The sequence below is a fragment of the Perca flavescens genome, chromosome 1 (genome assembly GCF_004354835.1).
Source record: "Perca flavescens isolate YP-PL-M2 chromosome 1, PFLA_1.0, whole genome shotgun sequence".
In the NCBI taxonomy this organism is placed as follows: domain Eukaryota; kingdom Metazoa; phylum Chordata; class Actinopteri; order Perciformes; family Percidae; genus Perca; species Perca flavescens.
This window is the reverse complement of record NC_041331.1, coordinates 21145352-21157770: the sequence shown is the minus strand read 5'-3', so window position 1 is coordinate 21157770 and position 12419 is coordinate 21145352. Positions and strand designations below refer to the sequence as shown.

At 37.5% G+C, this 12419-nt stretch overlaps 1 protein-coding gene across 1 annotated transcript; it reads left to right on the top strand.

The window, feature by feature from the left end:
• Positions 1-3492: 3492 nt before the first annotated feature.
• Positions 3493-11848, top strand: dpep1 (dipeptidase 1). Its single transcript, XM_028583821.1, has 10 exons — positions 3493-3831; positions 4084-4210; positions 4617-4749; positions 4855-5005; positions 7202-7271; positions 7911-8087; positions 8741-8825; positions 8926-9001; positions 9366-9501; positions 11207-11848. Exons 1-10 carry the CDS (start codon positions 3704-3706, stop codon positions 11378-11380), a joined length of 1257 nt encoding a protein of 418 aa, XP_028439622.1. The 5' UTR covers positions 3493-3703; the 3' UTR covers positions 11381-11848.
• The last annotated feature ends 571 nt before the right edge of the window (positions 11849-12419 follow it).

Genomic DNA, 12419 nt, shown 5'->3' with positions numbered 1-12419 from the left:
ATGATGGTTGTTGTAGCCGTTGATTTAAAGACTTGTCAATGTCAATAAAAATGCACAGTATTCAAAACGCGTCTTTAATCTGTTTAAAGTATAGGCAGGTAAGCTTCCCACATGCATAGGCCATACTAGTTTTGGGTAATGAACAAGGTATAGAAAAGATGAAGAAAAAAAAATTAAGTGCTGAGTTTGGGTTCATTCTTTCAGTCACCCAGGACTCATATGAGTGTAGTAGATTGAGTTACGTTGAAAGTAATACAGCTTTTGCTGATTGCTTACACACTGAAATCAAAAGTATTACACAATTTCAAAACCTTACACTAAAGGGCCAAAATATTGGCCTAGATGTGCACCACTATAAGCACAATGTCAGCCCCACACTTTTTGCAAAACAATACACACAGTGATTTGCAAAACACTAAACACTCTTGTATACATCAGACACAGAAGTACATCATGATGTCACTTCCTGGTAATTCTAAAGCACTGACTGTCATATTACCACAGCTATGAGCCAATCTGCTTAACTGTAGACACCAATCAGGTTTAAGCACTATAAAAATGCAGCAGGTAAGTCTAGTATTTTCTGTACCGTATTTTCATTTTTTTTTCAGATCTATCTTTTTATTTATTTATTTATTTTTTATTATAATTGTAACCTGTACTGCAGTATTTTATGTTTGTCTGTTGTTTGCTGAGCTAACAGTGTTATACACACTACTGTAGTAGCATGAAAACTGACTGATTTGGATATATGGAGAGAAATAAATTATATTTTCCTCAGTCTGCAGCATTGGTCCTAGTGGTGTAGTGTTTGGTGAACTTATTGTATATTTGCATTTTCTCTGTGTACTTCATTTACAGTACTCTAATCATTAAGAAGTAGAATTGCTAAAAGGGTTTTAGGTGTACATGATTCAAATAGAATTAAGTCATATGAATATGACATATGCATATGTTTCATATAGTAACAAAAAAAGTTTTTTATAAATTAGTGTATAGTTTTTGCAGAGTTTCATTTTGCATTTTGCAAGTCTGGTCTGAGGTGTTCTGCTAATTGTGTGTGTGTGTGTGTGTGTGTGTGTGTGTGTGTGTGTGTGTGTGTGTGTGTGTGTGTGTGTGTGTGTGTGTGTGTGTGTGTGTGTGTGTGTGTGTGTGTGTGTGTGTGTGTGTGTGTCTGTACAGTAATAGAGTGAACATACAGTAAAGATAGTACAGAACACACTGTGCTCTGTGACTGCAAGGATGAATTATGATAAATGGTGGATATGTGCACAGAGGTAGAATTACAATTGTTGTAGACATTTCTGTTAGTCAGAGGACAAAATAGTTGAATCTCCCTTCTAACTAAAATCACTTGTATGTGGGTATAGCTGGGTGTAAACAATAGAGACAATACTGGAAATTGAAACCATGTTTGTGTTTTGTCTGACAATTGCTGATAAAGCCCTCAGGATCTAACTCTGGTTATTTTTGCATTGTGGTTTGAATGTAATCCACTCCTTAATGGCTATCAGACAGAGCCAGGCTAGCTGTTCCCCCTGTTTCCAGTCTTTATGCTAAGCTAAGGTAACCAAAGTAACCGACTACTGGCTCTAGCTAAATATTCACCATTACCATTAACATACGGTACAGATAGTACAGAACACACTGTGCTCTGTGACTGTAAAATATTACTTTTTTCAATATATGTTTTCTGAAATATTAGTAAGATGTAAATGTACAGTTTTAAAGTTAAGGCATATTGATTTGAAAGCAAGGTGTTAATTATTTATTTATCTTTATTTAAAAAAAAAAACATTTGATAAAAATGGAACTGACTTTATTGTTGGTTATGCTTGAAAATTAGATGATCTAGACTGGACCACTAGTTACAAAATAATAATAAAAAAAAATTAGTGATACAGTTATCTTGCTTATGTCATTAATAATAATCAAACATATTCACTGAAATGTGGTGAGAAGTATGAAATAAAAAAGACTGTACATGAAACACTGCATCCCAAAATATAAATACTGAATCATTCTCATTTCTTTGACCCAGTAAAGTGGGCAATCATTTACTGGAGACCATCATCATCTTTATTGACTTATTGGAAATGCAGCCTTGAAGATAAGAAGATGAAGGTGATAGGGGCAATACAGTAAATCATTGCTTACAGAAGGGCATCTTATCTCTTGTTTTATTTGTTATATTCAATATAGATTAAGCTATTCTTCCTCCGCCTGGATACTGCATCCCCATCCTCAACCATGAGGCTTTACAGAGGGTGGTTACTGTAAAACTGCACAGCACATCACCAGAATGGACCTGCCATCCAGGGAGAACCTCTACACATGCGCACATATATAACCATACCTAGTGTGGTTATATATGTTATATATTTACTTCTCATTATGCATATGTACTTTACTACATTCCTTTTAACATTCAGTCATATTAATTTGCAATACTGTCTACACAAATTTATTATATAAGTATATTACTTAATTTATATTGTATCTGTTTATATTTTAGCCCTATATCTTAACTTGCATTTGAGCTTTTTACTTTTTTTTTTCCCTTTAGTTATTTATTGAGCATTTTCGGAGGTCTCTGAGGCCTAAGATTGTCATTGCCATTGTGGCTGTTATTGTTGTCCACATGACAATAAAGAACCTTGAACCTTGGGCTTTTAGTACAGCATAAAAAAAAAATCATTTAACAAATTTTAATAATTACACAAGACATCCAATGATTATCCAAGAACTCACCTGTAACTCTCTTGTGGTGAGATGTCTTCCCTGATTGAGTCGGAACACTGGTGCACTTCTTCATATCAGATATGAAGTCCTAATATCAGCTGCAATACATCATAATTGCAACAGTGTGGCTCATTGATGTGTTTTTAATTGTTTTTGGACAACAAAATAAATAATAAGTTGTGTCAGACTCTACTACATACTTTCTAGTGGAATTATTTCATTGTTGTTTTTGGTCTTTTCATGGAATTTGTTGAAAAGAAAAAAAGGAATATATATTAACACATACACCCTCATTGCACAGGTCTATTAATCATGCCATTTAAGTTATGTAGCAACTTGGAAGATCATTAATTAAGTTTCAGTTTATGTGAGGATCTATGATATACATTTATTCTACAAAAAATAATAAATAATACAAATCTTACTTTGTAGAGCACTCACTCTTCACAGTGAATATGGTTAATGTGATCCAGACTGCTGTGCTGGTTCTGCTTAGCAGTTTTGGAATGACACATATACTACTACTATACTACTACTACATATAAAGCATATGTTGTGGACTTTAGAAAAGCAGTCGAAAGGTACATTATACATTAACCAACATACACTGATTAACAACTGTAGAGATTATAAAAGTGATTGAGCTACTGTGTTGCATTTATGACTGCTGACTCTGTAATGAAAAACAGATCCAAGACAGAGGAGGAGCGATAAGGGGAGTTAATCTACAGAGGCATATTCAGACGGAAAAGGACAGAAAGTTGGAGTGAGAATTTCAAAGAATCTGCATATATGAAAACAACAAACTAAAAAGTTGACAATTGGCAACCTGGAAATAAATCAGTTCCAGCAGCAGTTAGTAGAATCAGGATTACTCAGCGGTTAAAGAAAGCACAAGAAAGTTTAGGGACCCAGAGAAAAAGAAGAGCAGCACATTTAACAGTGTGTCAAAGTTGAAGAAATGCTGTCCAAGGTTATCTCAGCTGCATATTTGACACTGTGGATCAGTTCTTGTGCTGTCACCTCAGATGTGGATGTTCACATGACCAGAGCTTTGCAGCTGATGTCTGAAACCCCGCTCATTGACGGGTAAGTGGAAATGTCTTTTGCAAAAACTGTGCTTTGCATGACAGTTCTAATGATGTTGTGTGCTGTTTGCCTGAGCAACAACAACAGTAAAAATGTTATACTCTGTAGTAAACGCTCACTTCTGGAAGCAATTTCTAGTGTTGATCTGGGCAAAAAGGCGGTTTTCTTCCGTGCTGTTAAATCAAAGTTTATTATGTAAGTTTTGAGAAAAGTCTCTGTAAGGGTGTGACCCTTCACTTTCTGACCTTTCAGCCATAATGACCTGCCTTGGCAGCTTCGGATGCAATTCAACAACGAGCTTAACAAAGTGGATCTTTACAAGCTGGAAACAACACACACCAACATCCCTAAGATTAAGGCAGGACGGCTGGGTGCGCAGGTACGTACAGAACATAATGTACTGGGAATTGGGAAATTAAAGGAAACCATGCTTTCAAGGACAAGTGATTCTTTATCTGCTAGGTTGTTTAAAATATGCCAAGGCTATCATTTATTTTGTATCTCTCAGGCCTTATCGGAATGTGTTGTGTGTAATTATTGACAATTAACTGTGTGTGTTTCCATTTTTATCTATTTTCATGCAGCCATTTTGCAGGGGAGCTTTTGTAAAATAGATGCTGTGTCTAACACTCCAGGTTATACAAACAAAGCATACATAATCAATCATCAGTCAAGAATTACAAAAGGGATGTGGTTTTACGTAAGAAGGATTATAGCAGCTCCATAAGCTCCAATTCCCCTGCATATACTACAGTACTGATAATTATCTTTTGTTCCTCTTTCAGTTTTGGTCGGCCTATGTTCCCTGTGGGACTCAGTACAAAGATGCTGTCAGACAAACACTGGAGCAGATAGATGTGGTTCACAGGATGTGTGAAAAATACCCAGAAACCTTTATGTTTGCTACCAGTAGCCAAGGTGAGACTTTTAAATGTACAAGTGATTTCAGAGACATTTGCCACCTCTAATCTATTCATACCTGCCTCTGAATCACCCATTATCTCTCATTTCTGCACTGCACAGACATCATGAAGGCTTTCAACATGAACAAGACAGCCAGTCTGATTGGGGTGGAGGGGGGCCACTCCCTTGACAGCAGTCTGGGCACCCTGCGCACCATGTACCAGCTGGGGGTCCGCTACCTTACACTCACACACTCCTGCAATACACCCTGGTAAGAGCCAGCAGATTTACGCCATCAAACACGCAAAGAAAAATGTGCACACTTGACCCTACAACAGTAACACAAGTGTCACACAAGTGATTTTTTTCTTGATTGATCGATTGCTTGTTTGGTATGTAAAACTTGAGAAAATAATGAGAAATGCCGGTCACAATTACCAAGAGCCAAAGTGACACCTACAAATTGCTTGTTTTGTCTGACCAATAGTCAGACCTCAAAATCTTTCAGTTTACTGTTACGCTACCAGGAAAAGCAACAAATCCTCACTTTTGAGAAGCTGGAACCATGAATTACTTAAAACAAGTAAACTGTTATCAAAATAGTTTTCATTTTCACGCTAAATGTCTAATTTACTTGAGTAAATGTAACAACAAAAAATGGTAGCTAGAGCACACTAATGACTTTCTCTATTCATTTTCTGAGCTTTCAGTAAAGCTCGGTCATATCTTCATCATGGTCAGTTTGTGCTGTGGGAAGTACGGGGGATTCCTGCAGGCTTGTTGAGCTCTCCAGGCAGCAGTATCAAAAGCCAGTTTGGCACTGAGATGCTTCACCTGATCACACATTGGCTAAATGTACTGTAACTATAGAAGGAAACAAGGAAATGAAAAAAAAAAAAAAACTGTCACCTCCTGTGTATTTATTCACCTGACTAAACTACTTTGGTCTGTATGAGTTCAGAATATGTACTTGTGTGACTGCTGATTCAGCAGCATTCACATTATTGTTATTCAGTTCTTTATTGTGTGAATGTTGATTCAACAGTATTGTTATCCGATTCTTCTATACGATTTTCGGTCGCCTACTTCTTCTGCATATGTTCAGCTACAAAACCCATTCAAATATCAAAATGTTAAGCTCTTTAAGGACATTTGTGTTTGCATTTAACTTTTCTCCACCATTTATATTTTTTTAAATATTAAACTTTTTTTCTTTCTACATTGAAAGTCAATGGAGCAATCTTTAAATCCTCTTCAGGCTTCTTCCACTTCTAATTGCTACTGCTCCCACATACTCCCACCCACAGACGTCATTCAAATTTTATTCACGAAACCTTCAGCCTTTAGAAAATGGTTCAATACACAGTCCAGGTTGGCCCTTTTCATGACGTTTTTTTTCGACATACAATACTATGACTTTTTTCGACATTATACACTTTGACTTTATTTGGCTTTTTTCGACATACTATACAATGACTTTTCTCAACATATATACTATGACTTTTTATCACCTTTTTTTGACATACCATAGTATGACTTTTTAATGTTTTTTTTGCGACTAACTGTGCTAATACTGTTTTCATCCTAAATTCTTTGGTGGCACACTGGCTCAGTGGTTAGCACTGCTGCCAACAGGCAACCAGCAAGTAATCCCTGCAGACTCTGACCCAGGTTAGAAACACAGTCCAGGCTGGCTTTTTTCGTGACATTTTTTTTAACATATAATACTATGAATCTTTTCGACATACTATACGATGACTTTGTTATCACTTTTTTCAACATACCATACTTTGACTTTTTTCAGCATACCATACTGTGACATCTGTAATAACTTTTTTTGACGTACTAAACTATGACTATTTTTATCACCTATTTTGAGATGCTATCGTATGACTTTTTATCACTTTTTTCAATACTATACTATGACTTTTTTATCACTTTTTTGATGTACCATACTTTGACTTTTTTGAACATACTATACTATGACTTTGTTATTAATCTTTTTGAAAATACTATTATATATGACTGTTTTCAACATAATTTCCTTTAGTGGTACAGTGGCTCAGTTGTTAGCACTGCTAGAACCAGCAAGTAGTAACTGCAGACTCTGACCCAGGTTCAATTCCTAGTCCAGGTTGGCTCAACTCATGATGATTACTATACTATGTCTTTTTTCAACAAGCTATACTATGACTTTCTTTACTTTTTTCGACATACTATACTATACTTGCTGGAGAGAACTACTTGCCACATTTCCAACTATTCTACTCACTACTTCATCTTCTTAAATGCATTTAAGCTAGCAATCCAGTTTAGCTTTAGCAATTTAGCTATTCAGCATTCACAAGCATTTTCTACAGGAAATTTATTTTCTAGTGTACAGTATATTTGCAATATATAAGCCTTTGAATCACAAAATTTACTTGGGAAAAAAGTCTTTCAGTAAGTATTTTTTTCTTCTTGTCAGGGCGGATAACTGGCTTGTCGACACTGGATCAGAGCCATCTCAACATAATGGCCTGTCTCCATTTGGCAAGGTCAGTAAACAAGCAGGGATGGGGAAATTGTGTAAAAAGTGTAATAAGCTACAGATTAGTGTCTTAAAGTCTTTGTTATATTATATATATAGATATAAAAGAAAAATTATAGTTTTGTTTACTTCCAAATTCAGTTGACTAAACATTACTTCCAAGATGTGTAAAAATAAAATGTCTACTGTACATACTCGACAATTGAAATTATGCCTTTTTCTAGAACACATTCAAAATAATGTAATTTTCTATAAAACATAAATATAACAATGTAATGTAAGAAATAGCTATATGTAAATACAACTGACAAAGTATTATTTTATATTTAATATTGTGTTCATCCTACTAGATGGATAGGGATCCTATTAAAAGTATTCAGTTGTCATGTTTTTATTGTCTTGGCTTTTTCTTATGCTGGTCAACAGAAATGTGAAAACTTAAACTAATACTAATAATACCTCATAACTAATACTTACTGTTATTTCATAAAGGAGGTAAACTAACTAACTTACTGACTTACTGTTATTTTATAAACTAGTGATAGTAGAAATAAAAGAAATAAGTATTTTAGCAATTTATAAATATTTTGGTCCCATAAACAATTTAAAATGATCATAGAAATAATCATTGTTCTTGTTACAACAGCAACTTATAGTGGAAATGAACCGTCTGGGGATGCTGATCGACCTGGCTCATGTGACTGTAGAGGTGATGAACCAGGTGCTGAACATGTCTAAAGCTCCGGTCATATTCAGCCACTCCTCTGCCTATAGCATCTGTCCAAACAAGAGGAATGTCCCCGATGATGTTCTTATGAAAGTGGTAAGAGAGAGAGAGTGTATGTATGTGTGTGTGTGTGTGTGTCTGTGTGTGTGTCTCACAAGATAAATCTGAGCGGGTGTGAGATGATTACTGTATTGGGAGAGGAACAGTTTAAACAAGTTCTGCTACACAAATCTGTTTTTTTTTTTTATTTAAATTAAACAATCTGGAAACACAGGAAATGTGTCTTTGGTGGATCTACCAAGGGGTCCCAACTAGACAGTGTTTTTTTAAAAGGGGTCACAAACCACAAGGGTTGGGAACAATTGGTTTAATTTATAACAATGTAATGTATTTTATAAGCGTATCCTATGTTCATGAAAAAATGAATGGGAGTTTCCGTGCTGAATGCAATAAAACGGTTGACAATAAGAGAGTTATTGTGCAGCACTGTAATAAAAGAGATCAAAGCTACTCAGTTATAACCAAGAGACAGGCACTCTATTATATAACAATACCCTTATGTACTTGGATTGTTGTGAGTTTGAATGCATCTCTTGGCCCTGGTCATGTCTCTCCTTGTTCCTGTTCACTACAAAGCGGCTCCTGCCTAACAAAGCAGAAATGCAATGCTGTGTCTCCCTCCATCCTATAGATCAGAGTCTCTAGGTCTGTAAGAGTGTCACTGTGATGTAACATGTCTTTCTCTCCAGAATAATACCAGAGGAATTGTCATGGTGAACTTCTACAACGACTATGTGACCTGCCGCGATACTGCTACGGTCTCAGATGTTGCTGGTAAACTGCTGTTATGACCATGACAACTGCTGTAAACTTGGTTAAATATTAACATTTATCATTTCTTTTCTAAGTGTATTGTTCACTGCTTTCATCATAGATCACTTTGACCATATAAAGAAAGTGGCAGGGGCGGGCATCGTTGGTTTTGGTGGAGATTACGATGGGGTTACAAGGTGAGTTCAAAACAGTCAAGCGGTGCGCCCAGATTGCTCAATTGGTAGAGCGGGCACCCACATATAGAGGTTTACTCCTCGACGCAGCGGGCCCGGGTTCGACTCTGACCTGTGGCCCTTTGCTACATGTCATTCCCCCCCCCCCCTCTCTCTCCCCTTTCATGTCTTCAGCTGTCCTGTAAAAAATAAAGGCCGAAAATGCACCCCAAAAAATGTCAAAGTCAAACCATTCAGGCGTTGACTTAAACGTAGGCTTCTGGTCACAACACAATGGGAAGCAGGGCTGAAATGGAAAAAGTCAACAAAAACTTAACTGTGGGTTCCAGAAAGTAAAATCATATTTCCCTGCATGTCATCCTCTCAGACTACCAGAGGGTCTGGAGGACGTGTCCAAGGTGCCCAAAGTGGTGGCTGAACTGCTGAGGAGAGGATGGACTGATGACGAGGTCAAAGCTGCTCTGGGAGACAACCTGCTCAGAGTCCTAAGAGAGGCTGAGAAGGTGAAAAATATATAACTTACTAGCTAATTATTTTATTTCTACTATCACTAGTTTATTAAATAACGGTAAGTCAGTAAGCATTAGTTATTAGGTATTATTGAGGGTTATTTTAGGATTGGGGCTTGGAGACTACAAATTTATAAACATAAACATAAACAAAAATGAGGTGTAAAGTTGTAAAGACATGGGAGTTAACCAGGCAGGAAGCGTTATTATACCCACATAACTTCTAAGCAAGCCACGCCCGACGAAGCAGCTCGATTGGTTGGGGTTAGGCATTGACCTTGAGTGGTTAAAGGTCCCATGACATGGTGCTCTTTGGATGCTTTTATATAGACCTTAGTGGTCCTCTAATACTGTATCTGAAGTCTCTTTCCTTAAATTCAGCCTTGGTGCAGAATTACAGCCACTAGAGCCAGTCCCACAATGAGTTTTCCTTAGTATGTTCCATTTCTGTGTCTGTAGCTATTGAGGAGAGAGGGGGGCAAGGTGGAGAGTGGGGTGTGGCCTTGACCACCTGCCACTTTGCTCGTTTGAAAGCCATGATGTCTCTCTCTCTCTCATGGGTGGGCCAAATTCTCTTGGCGGGCAAAGCAGAGAAAGGGGAGGTAACCTTGCTCCTTATGACCTCATAAGGAGAATATTCCAGATCGGCCCATCTGAGCTTTCATTTTCTCAAAGGCAGAGCAGGATACCCAGGGCTCGGTTTACACTTATCACCATTTCTAGCCACTGGGGGACCATAGGCAGGCTGGGGGAACTCATATTAATGTTAAAAAACCTCATAAAGTAAAATTTCCATGGCATGGGAACTTTAAGGTTAGGATAGCCGATTGGTCAGGGGATAGGACCTGAACATGTTCACGTGTTCATACGTTACCTTGCGTACACTACTATGGCCAATAGTAGTGTGTGAATGCTATTGAAGGGCGGGTCTTGCCTAGAAGTTGCGTGGGTTCCATAATAACACAGACAGGAAGGGTCTGATTGCCATTATGGGGGACGGAAGAATGGAAAGATTCACATCTTTATGCCCTGTGAGAATTGATATCACTGGAAAACTCAAAGTGGTCGTGTGATTGCAGAGATGAACATGGGAGGGTTAAACATATAGACCATATAACACCATATCCATTTCATTTGAGTTTAATTACTTTGAACATGTGTTTTTGGCCAATAGTGTTGTCATGGTGTACTGCTACACACACACACACACACACACACACACACACACACACACACACACACACACACACACACACACTGGAGTACACTTTTACTCTTTAAGATCTTTCTTAGCAATCATGATAGACATTTTCTTTAGTAACAAAAATCATCCAATGATTGTTGTCTGTTCATCAATGGAAACAGTGCAGCCAGTGGTGGAATGTAAGCACATTTACATTTACTCAGTTACTTTCTTTTTTTACTTTTAACATGGTGGCCACAACAATGTAAAGCAAAAGGACATAAAGCTGATCAGTCAAAAGCAGTAACATGATTATATGTATACCAAGGTGCATTCACATATTCAAATGTGAAAGGTTTGGATTTCTGTTATGCATCTTAAATGCTGATTGGATTCATAAAAGTAAAAACAAAAGTATAAATGGTGCTTTGGTAGCAGGTGGACCCTGTGAGTGAAGACACACCTGTCACAGTGCCTTTCTGTCTGCTGCCTGACAGCCTTATCTTTGTGTGTCAGGTCCGTGACAGTCTGAACGGCACGACTCCAGATGATGTTCCTATTCCATACGATGAGGTGAAGAACTCGTGTAGGACGAGCTACGGTTACCCCAACGCTGGAGCCGTCCACTCACTCAGCACACTGGTCCTTCTGCTCACACTGGCTGGCTCTTTCCAAATTACAGCTTTATAAACTGCTTATAAATATGACTGATGGCATGTATGTCAAGAATGTGTCCATGAATACTAACACAATCTGTTTTAAATGGCAGGATCGTTTACACATGTCCTCTCTGCGCTGACATAAACACCAAATAGTTTCAGTTTACTGTTGAAATGGTTTTCAAGAGCTTGTTTTTTGCGAGATTTTAATGATCTAAATATATTAAAAATGAACAGTGACTAACAGTGTTACAGTTATCATGATGACAAAGACAGCGGCACAGTGATTATGTCGAACCAAGGTGAGATTTGGCTGTTTTAATCCCACCATAACACTGTCAAATAGAGGCTGCAGTGAGCAAATCTTTGTGTGTGATGACAATGGCATATGGACAAAGTCACACCAGTGTAATCTGAATGCACATACACACAAAAATGTTCCTCAATATCAGTATACTGACTTTTTTCAGTCACAATGCAGTCTGCATGGAGTGCTGCTCGGGTGTGTAGAGAGTGTATCCCTCATGTGCTCTTTAGCTTGGGGATCCAAGTGTACATGGGTTAAAGGAAACTGAGGCACTCAGGAGGGCAAAGTTAAAAAAAGCCTTTAATATACTTCTTAGCTAAATTATTAAAACATTTTGGGCCAATGCGGCCATGAAGGCCCTCCTGAATGCCTCAGTTTCCTTAAACCCTTATACTGACATTTTTTACAGGAAGTAGTATAGTGCATGTCCATAGCTCCGCCTAGTGGTCGGTAGAGGGTAACATCTAAAGAGATGCCAAACATCTCTGGCTTCTTAAAGTTTTTTTAATTAACGTTACACATTAGGTAGGTAGGAACATTTCACTTGATTTAATTCTGTGGTTTGATGACATGATGGCAAAGATAACAACAAGGCAATATTCTTTAGTTACTAAAGGTTTTCACTTGACAAGGACATTGATGGGCAAACAGTCTATGAAAAGAGTTTCAACAAAAAAATAGGAGTTTCTCTGACCACCTGAAGGAGCTTCAATCAATACAAAAGCATCTTTGTGTTCACAGAAGGCTCAATTATAAACTGACT